Source organism: Rhipicephalus sanguineus, chromosome 1 (genome assembly GCF_013339695.2).
Source record: "Rhipicephalus sanguineus isolate Rsan-2018 chromosome 1, BIME_Rsan_1.4, whole genome shotgun sequence".
Lineage (NCBI taxonomy): Eukaryota > Metazoa > Arthropoda > Arachnida > Ixodida > Ixodidae > Rhipicephalus > Rhipicephalus sanguineus.
The window spans coordinates 204,087,303-204,106,120 of record NC_051176.1 but is presented as its reverse complement, the minus strand read 5'-3'; the positions used below and the strand labels follow the sequence as shown (position 1 = coordinate 204,106,120).

The following is an 18,818-nucleotide window of genomic DNA, read 5'->3' as shown; positions in this document are numbered from 1 at the left end:
GAGACATGCTTTCTGCCACCTCACGCACATCCCGGTAAATTTTTCGCCATTGATATGCTTGGCGACATATCGTCATTCCGCCATGACGTTGCTGGCTGGTTTGATGTGCGTGCGGGCCGCGGAAGAATCGTTGATGAATTCCCGCCATTGTTTTGACGTAGCACTCGCAACAAAACTACTGCTCGTCGTCACAAGCCCTGCTATCGTGAATGACATCCACGGCGTTTTGAAGGCACACATGCGGCCAGCGCGCACCTAGTCATAGCCTCCTCTAAGTATAGAGGAGGCTATGACCTAGTCCAAGCGGAACTACATTCTGCCGCAACCGCTGCGAACACAAATGTGGTCGTGTCGACGCGATCACGGGCGACCACGAAAGTACGCGTGCATCCATCGAACGTACGCGCACCAACTCAAAGCAATGCTGTGGCCAAAACCGCGGTAGACGCGAGCACAGATAGCAACGACGCAGTTCTGAAGGCACGCGCACAGCCAGCGCGCACAGATTGAAAACAGAACTACCGTTTGCCGCAAGCGCTGCGCAGAAAACCGCGGCAGAGACGGCGGTCGCTATCGTGGCGATCATCGAAAGCGAATATGCTGAAGTACGCAGCTAACACACCGGAAGAAAGATTAAATGCAATAAAGTCGTAAAACGGCACGAAGCGTTTCAACTTTCCTTTCTCTCGCTTATGACTGTGGTAGTGCGGAGCTTCAGCACTTCGTCTTCACTTAGCCTCTAGCGAACTTTGGCACGCTCCTTCGCGGCACTCGGTACGCTTCGAGGGTAGCCTGCATATAGTATTTGCTCATGTACAGTAGAACCTCGTTGATACGTTTCCGAAAAAAAACGCTGAAAATAAACGTATGATCCGGGAAAACGTACGATCCGAATCCAGTAAAAATTGGGGCTGACAAGGCCATATTGAGGTGCAAGGGCAAAAAAATTTTTATTTCTCAAAAGACATGGAGGGACTCGTCGATTTTCGAACTCCTGGCATCTTGCTGGCAGCCAGAGGTCAGCCAGCTAGTTCCGGTCCTGACCGAAAATAACGTCGTGGTCACGTGTATTGAAATCCCGAGACAACCCGAATATTGCAAAGTCGAACTCTGTGACAACCAGCGTAAACGTAAAGAAACGCCACCGCCGTGTCAGCAGACGAAGCTTTGCGCCGCATGAGCGTCGGTTCTTTCTGCATTGCTGCTTGGAAATATGTGGCTAGGTTTGCTGAAGAGCAGAAGTGATATTCTCGAGCATACGCATTTGGGATACGATAACGTACGTTCGCAAGATCACGCGTGACTTGCCCCGTCCATGAAGAAAAATCCGCCCTGCTAAAGGCTTAACAAGCTCAACTGTTCGCAGTGCACGTAACAATCGTGGTACAACATGATATGCGAAATCTCGCGAAAGTGATAAGCATCCCCGAAAGCGACAGCTGTTCGCGGCAATTGCATACTACGTCGCATCCTCGCGCTGATCAGTTTGCGTTCTGTCTTAACTTCAGACCTGTGCTATGGTCGCTGCCACTCGTAATCGTACCATCTCACACGGCGGAACGGGCTTTAAAAGATAACGCCCGGCGTAATGGCAACCGAAGGTGAAGTCCCCATGCACCCGCACTTTGATCTGTCGAGTCCTCAAAAAGATGGCGGCGAGCGCGCATTGTCTCGTTTTGGCGTGTGATAACCAAAAACTTTCCAGATATCTTCCAGAACTGTTCTTTTCTGGCAGCTTCTGACGACCCGCTGGTAGGCAGAATTGCCCAGCCAGAGAAATACGCCAACTGGAATTGTGCCGGGCGCAGCAACCCAAAAACGAATGCGCTCCGGGAGAAAAGTGTGGGAGAAATTGTCGGCCATATTCACTGGCCACAATGGCGGCGTTGCTATGGTTACGGGTCGCGGCGTGTTGTGCAGCGGTGGCGATGCGGCGGCGGCATGTGCGTTTCCGCGGCAAGCCGTTTGAAGATTTTGACGGCCAGCGTCGCCGCCTGCCTTCGGGTCGGTGTGTGGTTGACAGAGAGCGGCGATCGAGCAATAGACCTCTCCCTGTTTGCAAACAGTGTGACGTCACTGGCAGTGTCCCGCCCCCAAGTCCCGCCTTCGGAGCAGGGGCTGGTTGGCAAAAGTTCCACCGGCGGGATCTCTGTCCATAGCAGCGCTGCGTGTGTCTGCGTTACTTCGATAGAAGTTTTTGCAAATTGCTATTTTCTGAACTCACAGCTGTTAGAAGGAAGAGTTACTGCCTGTAATGAACGATTCTGTTAGGTCAACGTATTGCTCGTCGTGGATGGCAGCCATAAAAAAAATCTTATGCTCCTCGAAAGCGAACGTTGTACATTTTCACGACGACTGGTGTTTGGAGAAATATTAGCATGGAATGGATGTGAACCTACTCAATTTCTGTCGCGAAATCTGCACTGCAGTTTTAAACGATGTACAGCATTCGTGGCTACTGTGCGCGAGGCCACGAATTAGATTCTCACTCACGGCGCAAAATTCTGATCAGAGATAATTGAAAGAAAAAAACGAAGGAAACGCTCATTAGTCATTAGCGTTAGTTCGGTTAACAAATCCCCGTGAAAATTCAAGTGAAGTTTTCCCCTACGGCGTTCCTCATAATCCACTGAGCAATTTTGAGATGCAATAATTTAGTTTTAAATAATCGCTTGCGTGGTTACTTCGCTGTATCTGATGCCTATAACGTGTTTACATGCTTACTCTTCTTCTTTAGACTTGGTACACAAACTCGAAATGTCACTTCATCAGTATCGAGCCGTAAAGATAAGCTAACTAGAATAAGACAAACAAGAATCTCCACTGCTTCCATTAAGACGTACATCTCCAATAAAAGGCAATACGCATATTGTTGTGGGTATTCGCCGTGGTAAACCGTACATGCATGTTCGGCAATGCTAAAACACGCTGGTAGCTCATGCGTTGTCTCACCTTTCAGGCCGGTCATCACGCACGTTTTTTTTTTCTTTGTGCACGCAGCACGAACACTGAGATGTGCGCACGTGGTACGCACTCGCAGATCATCGCGTCAAATAAAATGTCTAATCCTGATGTTCCGTCGACAACCGGTCACTGCAAATGGCCCTGTTAGACACAACGTGCGCCAATGTTTTCGCAAACAAGATGCATCCTTATTCACACAGCACACACCACACGCAATATTGTCAGTTTCAACGTCCGCAAAGGTGAACCGATATCGTCGCTGCCTTTCAACGCACACTACACGCCACAGTAAACGCGACACATTTTCGAAGACGATGCCGCTGTTCCTTGCACAGACCACCACGTGGGTTCACTTCTCCAAGTTAAACAGCCAGCAGCGTGGCAAATTTTTCGTCACGCAGCCCGCGACACATTTATATGTTCTTTGACACATACCACAAATAATCTTGGAACCGAAAGATTAAGGAAAAGGTTCAAAAGAAAGAAAAAACGTGCGCCAAACACCGTGTGACTGTACCACGCTGAGCCGGCAGCGGGAGTGTTTTGCCAACCACCCGCCGTTGCACGTGCACCGAGAGGTCACGTGACCTGACGTCACGGGGCGTGAGTGACGTAGGCCGGTAGAGGTCTATTCGGAAGAGACGCGGAGCCTGGGAGGGGACGATCGAGCAATTCTGAAGAGACGCGGAGGAGACAATTGTGCAAAGCGCGGAGGGGGGGGAGGCACTGCGGAGAAGCTGCCGTTGCCGCGCGGCGGCTGTCTGCCACTTCACGCTTCACAAGTACACGAGAGGGCCCTTTTTGCACGCCTGAATGGGAGTTTCTGATTACAAAACGTATCATACGACCGCAGTTTTCCGCGGTGCTGAACGTTGCTGCCGAATAATCGTATTTTCCAGGAACGTATTAACCGGAACGTATTACACACAGCTGTATTGGGTTATTTTTAATTTTCGCGATTTCGACCGTAGGAGCCGGAAAATCGTACTATACGGGAACGTATCAACGAGGTTCTACTGTATAACCCACGTGTATAACTCGCCTATTGACGCAAAGCCGCCTTCCTTGCGTTGCCGTGAAGCCAACTTGCGCAACGAAATTCACGTATAACCCGCACCCTGAGTTTAGCGCTAAATTTTCTGTATATTTTGTTCGTGTTATACGCGCGAAAATGCATTCACTCTGTGTGCGGCCAAGTGCGTCCGAGTTAGCGAGAGTTAAATGCAAAGGAAAATGCATGCGCTTGCCGTGACCAAAGGACGAGTCATGATCATCAGATCTTCCTAACTTCTGCGGTCTATAGATGAAATTCGACGACAACGAACTTTTTCGCGCGTCCCGTCAATTTCGTTGTAGTGGGATTTGACTGTAAGCCACACGTTAGAAGAAAAAATGGAAGTGCTCAAGGTCGTGATGCATGTGTGACATAACTTCTTTTCCCCTTGCCATCCCTCCCTGCTTAGCTTCCAGTGGGTTCATCCGGACAAGAGAAGAGAGAAAGCAGTTACAGCGTGCGACAAGTCTCTAACTCCGCTCGTACTTGACGGATTCTAAAAATCTTTGCGGCGGTCAATTCGTGAGGCATTAAACTCCTTTAGTGAAACCATTCGATGGTTACTTGGAAAAGTGTTGCAGGGCCCCCTTAAAGAATCTCAGCTGTTCAAAATTATCCGGAGCCATCCACTACGGTGTCTGTCACAGCCCGAGTCACTTTTGGACGTTAAACACTATGAACCAGCCAACTTATTAAAATTGGCGGCATGACTTTTTTATGAGGCACACTCATTGCGTATAGTATACTAGTACTATGTAAAAAAGTACATTATGAATGGATGATGCAATGAAGCAACTTCGCTGAACTTCCTCGTCTTAACGTCAGCGGAGATGTGGTCCATGTCACATAGTTTCCTTATGCCAAGGAAGTTACACAGAGCGTTTTGCAAAGGGAGTTCTGCGATCTCCATTAGCAGCGGAATGGAGTACTCTCATCTTCAGTAATCTGTAGTTATGGAAAAAGCTGCAAACACAAAACAGCCGTAGTCAAGACAGTAATGAATTTTATCAATATTAAAAGTTCTTTCACTGCATAAACCATTCAGAACGCACATTTAACGGAAAAAAAATATGCATACAAGTGCACATACTCTCCCCATCGTGGCTCGCGAAAAACCGTCGTGCCGCCATTTTGAATAAGTTAGGGATGGGCTAATGTTTGGGCACTTCGAATATTTGAATGAATATTACAGTATTCGAGTTTGCTTCGACACGAATTTAGATTATTTTAAATTTCGAAGTATTCGAAATGAACAAATATATGTATATTTGAGCCCATATAATCCCACTGTATAGGTGGTTTCACTGCAGTGTAGGGGTGCTATGCCGTGAAACCATCCGCTCAGGTTAAATCCGCACTGCTGCGAAGCCACACTTCACTGTACATACTACCTTCACCTCAATTATTTTTTTAGTTTAAAGCATGTTATACGGGCTTATATGTGCTAAGCATAGTAACTTTTAAAACATAACGTATTGTACCAGTTATAACTTGCACCCTACTGCTATACAAATCTTGCTACTATTAAAAATTGTTTCCACTTCACTTCGAACCAAAAAAGTGACATTCACACATGCCTAGTTCCAATTATGAAAAATATTGTGCAAGTTAGTTGGGTCATGACAAAATTGCTAACTTTTCCTAATATGTGATATATACTATTTGAACTATTCGATTCAAAATTATTCGACCAAATCACTATTCGCTTTGAATTTGCTTCAAACCTCAAACTTACTATTTGCCCATCCCTAGAATAAGTCTCTGCGAGTCCATGCGAACCATTTTGTTTACGCCTGTGCATCTCGTTTCCTTCTTCTTGTGGCACTCTTTATTCCACTTCAACATTACCAAAAGTCATAGCAGTGAGTGATGCGGGTTCTTGCTTCTTCGTCGACCCCGGCAATCGTGCCGGCAGCACATAAGAACTGTCGTGGGACCCATCCACAGCAAGGGCTTCGTGGACCGAATGTGAGACCTGTGCTCATCCGATATTGGAAAGGATAATGTGCTCTAGGTGATAGCGCAGCTTCAAAGGATCAGTGACAATTTGCATTGTGTTTGACAATCAGCGCACGTATAGAAAACGCATAGCAAAATAAACATACAGTGTTTCCAGCACTCCTGTCAACATTACTGCCAACATCCTTGCGCATTTCTGTGATTAAAGCCAAAACAATTTCTTTTTATTTCGATTTGATTGAATTATACTTTTTTAATCATTCCTACGATCTAGAATGTTTGCAGCGTGATTAGACGTGAAATCTTGCATGCAGACATAGGTGCAGCAGTGCCTAATAGGCCCCTTGCAACTTCTGTTCGAAGCTTGTAAAATTTCTGTGTGACATGGCCACAATATCTCTGTCAAACTCTCAATGGAGTTCTACATTTATGGAGTTTCACAGAGTTCAGTGGGGGCCATGTGACAGGGGTATTACGTCTGTTTTTTATACTGTTCCAGGGATAGCAGAACGTTTGTTGTATTAAGTGCACATAACTATGGGAATTACTGTGGCAGTGTCCCATTCTTAACTGGGTCTCTTGCGCCCGCAATATAAAATGTTCATCGCTATGTGCCAAATATGCTGAACTCCCATAGTTCCATTAAATGGACACTAATGGCAAATGTTACGTCAACAATGATTGTTGAAATAGCATTTCAGAAACCTCTTAGTGGTTGTTTCGTGCCAAGTAAATGCTTATAACTATGGGAATTAATTAATTAATTAATTAATTAATTAATTAATTAATTAAGATTTGAATGAAAATCATGTTTTAATGGTCCGCACAGCGTTAGCACACTTCAAATTGAGCACCTGAAAAGGCCTCCTGACATAGCATTTGCCCTGCCCAACGTTGCCCGCCTTTACTGCCTGGCAGCCAACGCTGTGGTTCCTGCTCTGAAGGGCACATTACGCAATATCGCATGGACGCGGTATTTTGTCGAACTTTTCGTTAGAACGACTTTCAAGAGCGTGCAAGGCATACGCAGCAGTATGCGATAACGAGACTACCACTGAGACGCGACAGCACGAGCGGAGCGCAGCCCTGCAAAAGTGGAACTTTTGCACAACCCACGCCGTTCTCCACTGTAATGTCAAGTTCTTTTTTCCATGAATCGAACAGAAATGCACAGCAGCATTTTATTACGTCTTGCAATGCTCAGAATGTTCTTTTTTTATCATAAGTAGCTTGAATACTACATAATTTCTACTCAGTACTCTTAACTCGTTCCAAAACATCCCACTGGTGCCGCATATAGTGTCCTACATTTACCTTAATTTCTAGGTTACTAGAGCACTGCTATGGATAATATTGATGTTTTAGAGGTTCTCAAACATTGACCTTTCACTCTGACAAAAATTTTTAATTGCCTTTACTGTCGCTTTAAAGGGGCCCTGCAGCACTTTTCCAAGTAATCATCGAATGGCTTCATTAAAGTAGTTCAGTAAAGTCTTCACAAACTGACTGCCACAAAAATTTTTAGAATCCATCAAGTACAAGCGGAGTTGTCACACCCTGTAAGCGCTTGCTCCCTTCTCTCGTCCCAGCGAGCACACTGGAAGCTAAGCGGGCAGGGATGGCACAGGGTAAAGGAGTTTACTTTCAGTGTGATTGCAAGCAAGCACGTGGGCATGTCACATCCCGCGGCGGTCGTGGTAACTACGCAGCTCACGATGCTCCAATCAGCCAATGGCCATAAACTTTGGGTTTCTGGCGCGGTCATTTGGGATTATGACATCATTTGTCGAGAGCAGAGCGAGCGATTTCTAGCTGACTTGGAGCATTAATTGTAAATTCCAGGCTGAGTGCTGCGCTATGTTTGGCTCGCATGCTCTTAGGAGCCTGCACTACCGATCGGCAGCATTTTCTGACCATGCTCAAAAAGTGTTGCAGGGCCCCTTTAAGTTTCCTTAGTGTAAAGGCAATCGTTTGCCATGAAGCAGATCTCCCTTCTTATCTGGCCCACGTGCTTGCTTGCAATCACACTGAAAGTAAACTCCTTTACCCTGTGCCATCCCTGCCCGCTTAGCTTCCAGTGTGCTCGCCGGGACGAGAGAAGGGAGCAAGCGCTTACAGGGTGCGACAACTCCGCTTGTACTTGATGGATTCTAAAAATTTTTGTGGCAGTTAAAGTGCCAATGTGACAGGGCACTTGTAAGCTGCTGGAGTTGTAAGAAAAATTGAACTAGCATTTTTCAGAATGAAAATATCTGAACATAACTTTAAAAATAAGCTGACTCCTGAGATGAATTTTCTTTTTTTTTTTTAAGTTGAGAACACACTTTTTTAGCTTTTGTGAACATATGGCACTTAAGCACAACTACTCGGGCTAGTATTCTCTTCTTGAAATCATACTTCAGTACAAATTATCATTTACTTCCTTTAAATACAAGAATTCATATTTGCACAAGCCTAGATGCTTGTTTATCAGCTGGATTAGGTTATAATGCACGAGCTGTCAAGTGTGCAAGTGTATAGCACTGCACATCTTCAGGTGCAAGAGCAGCACTGGTGTCCAAACACAATGGTAAGGACGACCTACTTGCAGGGAACTTTTCTAATGAGCCTTCAGCAGCGAGCACTGGCACGACAGTGCTGCACATACATGCAATGAAAAACGGGCAACTGCCACCATGATTTCAGTGTCGCTAGAAGCACTGTAGTTTATTCACAGTAAAACTGATCAACAAACAATGTCGGAGACATATGGAACTATAATATCAAAGAGATAGAAGTGCAGTAAAAGAAGACAAACGGCATCAAATTGGCTAAAAAGCTCTGCATAAGAAGGACCAAAGTGCATGCATTAGAAGATAAGCAGGGCAGTGTTATCAGCAATTTCAGTGACATAGTGAAGCTGGCAGAAGCCTTCTATTCTGAACTGTACACTTCGCATATAAGTTATCCAATCTTAAATGAAATCAAAGCTGAACAGGAAACCAAAGCTCCCTGTGTAACTATCGAGTAGGTTAGAAATGCCACACAAGTAGGGAATGTGGGAGGGGGCGTACTGCCTTCTTGACCTCTTAACATGAAGGCTCTGTAGTCACCATCATAGCAACTACAGATTTTACTGTGGTTATAGATGGCAGTGGCTTCTGTGGAACATAATTTGGAAATTTGTTCTTAGTAATTGGGGCCTTTGGACTAACACCTCGGTATCACTTCAGTGCAGCTAGAGTATAGATTAAGCTTACTTGCTTTGAATCGTAAGAGACTGAACAAATCAAGTTTTCATGAGGATCAAGTTGTCCTCCCTGATTGGCCACAATCCAGGTGCACCTTTGGGAAACTGAACGTCTCCACTTGCGGAAGCTAATGATACCCTGATCGCATGCAGCATCATGACACTACACACAGCAAAGCCCGAGTATCAGGTGCTTCGTTGGAATTATTCTAACCATGGAAAACATTGCAATACAAGTAGCAGTGGCCAGCAAGGTGTATGAAAACAAGCATAATAGCAAGTTTTCTTGGGTGCATTTTTGGTTCCAGTGCAATGTTGCCAGAGAACAGCAAGCGCTGGCAAAACCATCGATACATTAGGATCTCTGCTGCCATTACTGGTGGTAAAAATAACTGGTGGTATTGCTCCTGCACTTCAGTAGGCTACTGGTGTGTCTAGTAGCAGCTACAATACTATCTTTTCCAGGTGGCAGTGGCAGTGCACCACTTTTCTCAAATTGATTTGAATAAATGCAGTAATGATTTGAGTTTGCTATGTGTGAGGCAATGCTGCAAAAAAATAAATAAATAAATAAATAAATAAATAAAAAAGTTAGGTACATGGATTTGAGGTACTGTAAGCTTTAGGGGTGTGTGAATATTCAAAAATTTCAAATAATGTATCATATAGTGTTCTATTCGATTCGGTGCTTAAATTGAATAGCGCATATCCGACATACTAAAGGCTTTTTAATACTTTTCGAATAATCACCATCAATGGAAAAACCTCAGAGGAGCAAAGCGTTAATTTAGTGAGGGATCACTTCTCTTGTTTTAATTATTGAATTTCCAAGTCAATGCTGTATTGATCGCCGAAGCAAAAGCATCAATCAACTATCATCATCGTCATGCGATTCATGATGATGTTGGTTCATAAAACTTTGTTTTATTTTTATGTCTATTTTATTTAAGAGCTTGTGACACAAAATAGCTCGAAGGCTCTTATCACTGCAGTATCGAGTTTATTTCGGTTTACATAATAGAGGCTTTTTTTTTTTCTTTTCTTCTTTTTTTTTAAGTAACAGTAATTACAGTGGTCCCATGTTAAATTTTGAGACTATTTGTTTCAAATCAGCTGTTTTGAAAATGGTTGCCTTAATATTCAGAAACTGTTTGAGTAGTATTCAATTCGTTGTCATCACTATTCGATTCGGTTCTAAAATTCACTTTTTGTACACCCCTAGTAATCTTGCCAAGAGTTGTGTTGGAATTAACTCTGTAGATCCAAGGAATGAGGTGATGAAATAGGTCTGGTGAAAGAAATTTAAGAGCAGCTGCTTGGTTGGCAGCAGCTGGCTAGCCTTTTACTTTGTGTGTGCGTGCGTGTGTGTGTGTGCATGCACATAGTGTTTAATATGGTAATGCTTGTTAGAACAAGTTAAAGCAATGATCAGCAGACTTCGAACAGCGTTGTGCTCATGTTTTGTGGCCTCTTTTGTGCAGAAAAGCCCCGAGGACGTCAGCAACTTTGATGAAGAGTTCACATGCGAGCAGGCAGTCCTGACAGCACCCAAGGATCCCCGCCCTCTCACTCAAGAGGAGCAAGCACACTTCAAGGATTTTACTTACACCAGCGGCTGGTGCTAAAGAGCTCCTCGTGCTTCTACCTGAACGTCTTTCCCTTGTCTTGCCGTATCTTCCTGTCATCAGGCAAACCCTAGAAGCATGTGGTGCTTCTGTACCCCAGGAAATAGCACTGAGCATTTCTGGAAGAAAAGAAAGGAAAGTGGGCTTAATGTGAAGAACTGCAGAGATATCTTTAGGGATACTGCTAAAAACTGACAACTTTAGCGTTTAGGGACTGGTCGGTTGTGTGTGGCATTATTGCTTTGCATTTTGTGAGCGCATGCTGCCTGCCAGTGTGTTTTAACGCCCAACATCAGTACTGTGCCTGTGTACTAGACAGGTTTAGCATACGATATTCTCCCTTGAGTGCTCTGCAGGCAAAGTGTGTGGCATTCTGCTTTGTTTTTTGCGAAGTAGGGCAGCTAACTGACAGGTGTATTGTGAATATCTGCAGGAAAATAAAGCTAGTGACTTCCTTCACTGCTTCCTGATGGTGTAAGGGGCCCATGTAAAGGCTAGCTTGACCTGCTGAGCAACAGAGCAAATGAGTGCTACTGTTACCCTTTCCTTCATAGAAACTACAACTTGTAGAAAGGTGTTCCTGGTCATGTTGCTTAAGAGTCATAGCTTGCACAATTGCACTTACCGGTGTGTTGCAAGTCTTGTGACAGTACTTGGCCCTACTTTGATATTTGTCGCACCTTCATGATCTCGTGTGTCATGCCTGCTGTGGCTGTGTCCTTGATTTTGTGTGTAATAACTGTCAATTAGCTATTGCGTTACTGGTCTTGTTTTTTGAATGTTTGTCACTGCTGCGTGTTGCACTTCAGGTCACACACATAAACACACACACACACACACACACACACACACTGCATGTATATCCATAGCGAGCCATAAGCACTTCCTTGCTGCTTTCACAAGAATTTCACACAGCCCTTATGAGCTGTCGCATGCAAGATTCTTAAAAGTAATGGTTGAGTTGTCACATTGCAAGATTTGTGCTTGAAATGAAACAATTGTGAATTTCCCTGCGTTGGCTGGCTACACATGCTGCTGCCTGAATATGCAGCTCCAACTTTTCATCTTCAAGCATTGCTTGCTTGAGCTGCTTGCAGAGCCAGCTAGCCTTCCTCCATACATTTAGTCACTGTTATGTCAGGCTTCACAGCCTGTTGCATTAATAGGCTAGTGAGGTTTGTTCATGTAGAACTTCGCTGCACAGTGAAGTCGCACCACTTATTGAAATTCTTTATTGAGAAGTGTGAACTTTGCTAACACAGTGGCAACACTGGCAGAATCTCGAAAGTTAATCGCTTCTTGTTGTGCTATCAAATTTAAATTGTATACTCCCATACAGCGGGATATGGGTGTTGGAAGTTGTGCAGTAATGCAACTTTTGTGCCTTTTCTTTTCTTTGCACATTGAGTACAAACTGGTAGCATGTTCAGATAGGACAAGTGACCTCCCTGTTTGCTCATTGCATTGAAACAAATTGAAGGGGCCAGGCTTGCAACCATAGCCAACACCTTTGATGTGTGCCTTTTTTAAAGTGCTTTGGAAACAAACGTGCTCAAGCAGTATGAAAAAAAAAAGGAGGGTTATGCTCGTGGGTATTTTGTGCAAAGAGAGCATTTAATAAGCCTGTTACTTGAGCCTATGTAACGGGCCTTAACTTATGCTTCTGTACTGCCTGTAGCCTCATTCACAGTGGGAGGCATGCTGTTCTTTTGCTGGCAATTTTGTTTGGTCCTTTGTGAAGGGTGCTCGAGCCAAATTTTGCCAAAGTTTTGACATATTTACGTGTGCTATAGGAAGGTCCAACTGAAAACCTGCTCTTAATCCACTCTCTGGAGCAAACCAAACAACTTTTTGATGAACGATGAAACAATAATCTGTTTACTTGCTTGATTTTTCAAGCTTAATTATAAAAAGATAAATGAACTTGCAAAGCACTCTAGGAAATGTCATGGTTCAACAGTAATCCAGAAGGGAAAAACTGGGCTAGTTGGTATATGTTGAATATGATACAATAACTGAGCGAACTACACAGTGCATAGGACAACAGACTGGATAAGCACTGAGCCAATCTGTTCCTTTTTTTTTCTGTGTTGTGTAATTAGCACTGTTCTTGTGTCATGATCAGCAGTATCTAACTACTAACCGTAAAGTTACTTTTACTGTGCTTTAAAGCCAATTATATTTTTTTAATGTGATGGCCCGCTTGCATGCGTTTTCAGTCGTGTAGCATGTGAACAAACTGCACTTTAAGCTAGTGCGGGGCCAGTAAGAAAGTGACCGGGGAGTGATTTCAGTTTCTTCATTGTGCTTATTGCCATCATTAACAGCTGTTCCCTGCTTTATGTAGTGCAGTTAAGATAAATTGCTGGTGTGAATTTGGAAGCATATTACTAAATAACTGTCCTGTTGCTTTGCTGTTGGCAGCACTCTATGAAGGAGCTGTTCTTCATTGCATGACTCATTTGGAGCACAATTATCGCACCGTACAAATGCATTGTCCTGTGCTTGCTTTACACCAACAAAAAAATTGCAATCGGTTTGGAATTAAATACTACTGAATAGGACATTTGGTATGCTCTACAACAACTTGAAAAGATTTAGGCTTGCGGAGTTTTAAATTACTGTCTTATGAAACTAAATGTAGTGCATTGAAACTGTGGCTTAAGTTGCGACGCCCTGTACATAGTTCTAAGTTTGACAGCTGTAGAAACATGGGTTGTTGAGAATTCTTTAGTGAGAGCATCCCTGCTTCCTGCTCAAACTTTGGCACTGCTTCAAGTCATTTCTATAAAACGTGCACCTTAAATACTCATGATAGGCAGCACTGCAGCTAGCTGTTATAGTTTATGCACTGTCTCGGTACAGATGGCACTGTGCTGCCTTTCTTCTTTCTCTGTAGCAGTGTTTTTGTCTCAGGATCAGCAACTGTTGTTGTTCTTTTTTGGTCAAGGGAATGAACATTGCCTTTCTTCTTCACTGTTACACCAGTATTTATGACAAATGCATAGTTGCCTGTTGCACAAGCCTTACAAAAGCTGCTTCTGCCTTTCTGTACTTCATATTGTGTACTGTCTCTGTTCTGTCTTGCACATCCGCGAGTGTCTTCCCTTATTGCAATAATGTTCTCATGAAATATTGAATTTGCTTTATTTGCTTAAGCTATCTTGTTTGCACAATTATGACAAGATTCTTCACTTTTGATCACATAGGCAACCAGAAGCACCCAGGCAAAAATTAGCATTTGTGTTGGCACAAACCACTGCATGGCATAATTTATCAAGAAAGGCAACTTCTTGGTGTCTAATAGAATTCCCCCTTAGGGGAGGGCATGCAGTCAACATAAACAAGAGCGCAACAAATTTGGTGGCTAATATGATTAAGATTTCAAATAGCCTAGTCCAAAATTCTGATCATGCCCCACAGTCTCCATGCGAGGCCTACCTGCAGAAACAAAACTACCCGGTACACATTTGCCTAACCTCTTAGGGAACTGCCTAAGATTGCTAACCTAAGAGGTTAGGAATCGTAGGGATTATTTACCACGAGGGGCTTCTGCAAAAGTCTGCAGCATCACTGTAGTGTATATTGACTATAGCAGCTATGGTCATAGTAGGCATCTGCAGTTAGCTTTTACTTTTTCACTCGCTTGCAAAAAGTCTGCCTTAGCTAATACATCTACTGTCATGTTATAGTCGTGCAAATATGGTGGTTTACTTGTATTGCAGTCTCCTTGTTTAAACCAGAGTTTACCATTTGGATCATGAATGTCATGCTAGTTCTTTGAGCATGAGTGTTAAGTTAAAAAAGAACTTATCCATTCAGTGACCAGACTGCTGCCACAGCATTAAGCAGCTTTTTCCTTTTGTTTGTGTTAGGCTTTAGTTTGCTCATTTGACTATGATTTTCTCAATGTAAAGTCAACCTTTTTGTGTCTAGTAATGCCTATTTCTAGTTCATTTTGATGTGTTTTTGAGCTTAACATAGTACACTTTTGATCTTCATACATTGCCGAAATTTCAGACAGTTGTCTGTTCAAAGAGGGTGCAGCAGCAAAGGCCTTCAGTGTATTTTATGTTGCCCTTGTTACTTTGTCTGTTCAAAGAGGGTGCAGCAGCAAAGGCCTTCAGTGTATTTTATGTTGCCCTTGTTACTGTGAGGAAAAAAAAATGTAGTGAAATTTTTGTAAGCACATCATATTTAAAAATGTCAGAAATGCACATTGGTACATACTTTACGAGACATAGGCTGAGCCTTAGTTTCTGCTTTTGTTGCTGCTGTACACAGCTCTTACTTCAGGGGGAAAAGGAACTAAAATGTGTTTATCTCAGTTTGCATATAATGTTGATATTCTTTTGTATTCATTGTGAAGTGCAGATGAAAGGTTTTACAGATTTCAAATGTTTGTCACCAAAGAATATAACATAAAAGTAAGAAGTGCACCAAGCTGCTGTACCCTCATGAGAGGTTCAGTCTTTGTTTGTGCATATGTGCAGGACTTTTTTTGCTGCCTAACATGCAAGTTCCGTTGACTGCTAAGAGGCCTAGCATGTGGCAGAGAGTCGAATGGCAACCCACACTGTTCAATCAAGTCAGATTACCGGCGTAATGGAGATGCAAGTCTAGAACAGATGCATTTTTTTGCCAGACATCTCGCAGTTTTGTATGGGGAGCTTCCTCCCACTTATTTTTTTGTTTGCATTTTGCAAACAAGATATTGCACATCTTGCAAGAAGGATTTTCTGGGTGCCAACTGTTTTTACACGATATCAACAGCATTCAGGTTGGCCAGTTTTTATTGTGCTTTTAGAAAGCATGTTGCACTTATTCATTTTGTGGAACCTTGCAATTTTTTATATGAGGCAAGGTTGGTTGTACAGATGCTTCAAAAACACTGAAATGTGTGTTAGTCAAGACAACAAGGTTGTTCTTGACTGTGTTGATTACTGGTCTTCCGTTTTATTACAGGATGGGTAGGTGTACTTGTATATATGTTTGAGTGTACTGTTACTAAATAAATTAATTGGAATGATGTTGCGGACCAATGTGTTCTTTAGAATTTCACATAGCGATAGTGATTCCAAGTTGGAGATCTTTCTGCTAAAATTTGCTGGTCATTTTCTTTTCTAGTCCCGAGGAGGAAGAAACCTCAGTTTGTGTCAGTAAGATGTTGCAGGCGAATCCAGCCTGCACCCCCACCCGAATCTTGTTAAAGGAATCCTGACACAAAACTTTTACGTCTTGTTTTTTCTGTTGCATTAGGTAACTAACGACCCACTTATCATGGCTAGACACCTCGTTCACTTGAGCGTGTGACACTTAATTTAGAGACTTTTTATAGTGCCCAGTCGCAATTTCGGTTTTAGAGAGCGCAGAGAGACGTGGGACCCAGCGTGGTTTGCGAGCACCGCATTGATAACTGGGTTTATGTTCTCAGATGGGTCACTGATGGAGATAATCGCCAAAATGTTACTTTTGAGTGAGCGCTGATTGGCCGGTTGAGCGACACTGTCCCCGAAAGTGATCGATTATGTGCGGGAGAGGGTGCACTTAACTCTTTCCGGCACAGTGGTCACCCCAGGTAACCACCTTTTCTTCATTTTTTTTTTCTCTTGAAGCACACCAGCCCTCGCGTCAGATGTTATATGGTACGTTTCTAAAGCTTTCAACATAGTGAGAGATGATGCCACTTCGTTTGGGCTTCAATATTACGGGTTACGTCTGTTTTCATCCGGCTGCCGTTGTCTCCAAGGCGCGCTACACGATGGACACGAGATATTTTTACAGAAATGATAGTATATCCGGTTCTTATTAGGTTGATAGCTTAGGACAACACGTTTTATAAATAACTAATACCAAGGAACCCAGAATTTAAGAGCTGTACTCGGTCAGCACAGAGCATTGCGACGCTGAAGTTGGTGGTCACCTAGAGGGACCACCGTGCATGAAGGGTCTTGGAAGCCTGGTAATGTATTATTTTTTTATTGGTCCTTAGAGGAGAAGTTTTGCGAAATACTTTAATGAGCCTTCAAGATTGAGATGGATGTGTGGTATATACAATGTCCCCGTGCTCCTGCAGGGAAAAAAGCACTGTTTTGCAACCTTCCACAGAAACTGACTGGTAGACCCTTACTGCATGGTAGACCCTTACTGCATGGTGCAGTAAGGGTAGACCTTACTGCATGGTAAGGTCTACCCTTACTAGTAAGGGTAGACCCATGCAGTAAGGGTAGACCCTTACTGCATGGTGGTCACCTGCGGTGACCACCTGATATCTTGAACTAAAGGTGCTAATTTTTTTTTGCTTGTGAGAAAATCATTTTGGATTGGATTGGGCAAACTTTATATACGTCCTGCAGGACTCGCTTAGCGCTTAGCAGGCATCTCCCACGTAGGGACCGACAGAGAATACCTGGCGGCCGCTTCATGGGCCACCAGGTATCATTTTTTCAAAAAGAATTCCCCGTTTTTAGCATGAAACTGTTTTCTGCCAAAAATTAAGTTCTGTGCATGAAAGAGTTAATGAGCATGGCAGCCAAAACAGCCTATTTTGTTGTCTATGTGAGAACTGGAATGAGACTGAAGATGGCCGCTGTCCGCTTAGTTCGTGGAGGGGAAAAAAATTAGCGCAGCTTGCACTAAGTCGCGCAAGGTCGCGCCACAGCAGAGCTGCTAGGCACGTTTCAGCTTCTCTTGTTAACCATCTGTAGAGTATGTTTGGGCAGTCATTGAGCGCATGCCGGTTTATGATAATTTTCTCTCTATGACACATGGCAAACCTCAACCATAACAGCTCTGCTGGAAAAAATTAGCGAAGCTTGCAATAAGCACTATGCCGCAAAAGCCTTGAAACAGCGAAAGTGGACGATTCTGAGAATCTGGTTGCTTCTAAGCTGTTTCTAGGCCTTAGCTAGGTGAGGAGGGTTGTTTCTAGGTTGCTTCTAGGTTGTTGCTAGGCTTTTGCTAGGTGATGCTAGTTTGTTTCTATGTTGATTCTCAGCGCAAAGAGGTTCGAGTTAAACCACACACAGTCACAGACACGACACAGATGTCTAAACTCCGGAGACAGAAACTTCAGACTACACTACATGGATGTCCATCCAACCAGAGACAAACTATCGCTAAAACCAAGCGTTCGCGCCTCTCGTAGATCTACGGGCACGTCGTCGTTGGCATAGGCCCTCCATCGCTTTGGGGTCTTCTTGTAGTGTTCCCTAGTGTTGGGCTAACTGTTGCCTTCTTTCTTTTTAGTGGACCAGGAGTGGGTAGTAAGATTTACCCAATTTCTGTGGCACATGTTCGTTTATGATGATGACAGTTTTCTAATAGGGCGCACAAATTTCTGTGGCACCCATTTGATGGGCTATTTTCTTCACTATTAGTGGACCAGTGGTGATTAGTGGTATTTACCCAATTTCTGTGGCACATATATACCTGTTCATTTTTCGAGATAGGGTCGCACACATTACGGCTTGCTTAAACAGCTTCACTATTAAAGGGACACTAAAGGCAACGTCATCGGGATTAAATCGACGTTGATTGTTGAAATAGCGCTCCAGAAACTTCGTAGTGCTACTTTTATGCCAAGGAAGTGCTTATTTTGAAATCATGTTTTAGTGGTCCGCATCGCGTTAGCGCACTTCAAATCACCCGCCTGAAATCCGACTTTCATACGTCACTGCTGCCGTGCCCAACGTTGCCCGCCTTTACTGAGTGGCCGCCGACACTAGTAGCAGCAGAGCGAAAGTAGCGGGACCCACAGCAGCAACAATGGCCATCGAAGCTTGCCGCAATCGCCGCAATGGATGTGGACGGAGAACTTGACAATGGCATGACACTAAGCCACTTCGAGCATAAGGGTTCATTACGCGGCACCCAGTGAAAAGCCACATCGGTTTCCTTGCTGCAGCACTGGCGTTATGCACCATTCGGGCATCCGGCAATATCACATGCATGCGGCATTTTGTCGAACTTTTCTGTCATAGCGACT

General features: G+C 43.7%; 1 protein-coding gene across 2 annotated transcripts in view; it reads left to right on the top strand.

Annotated features, from left to right (window-relative positions):
• Window positions 1-15,860, top strand: part of LOC119405874 (serine/threonine-protein kinase N2) — a 133,696-nt gene extending 117,836 nt beyond the window's left edge. For both annotated transcript variants that reach the window (XM_037672704.2, XM_037672711.2), the window contains one exon: window positions 10,688-15,860. In XM_037672704.2, the coding sequence (XP_037528632.1) occupies window positions 10,688-10,831 (144 nt within the window). In that variant the 3' untranslated portion in view covers window positions 10,832-15,860. The remainder of the gene's footprint in view (window positions 1-10,687) is intronic.
• Window positions 15,861-18,818: the final 2,958 nt, after the last annotated feature.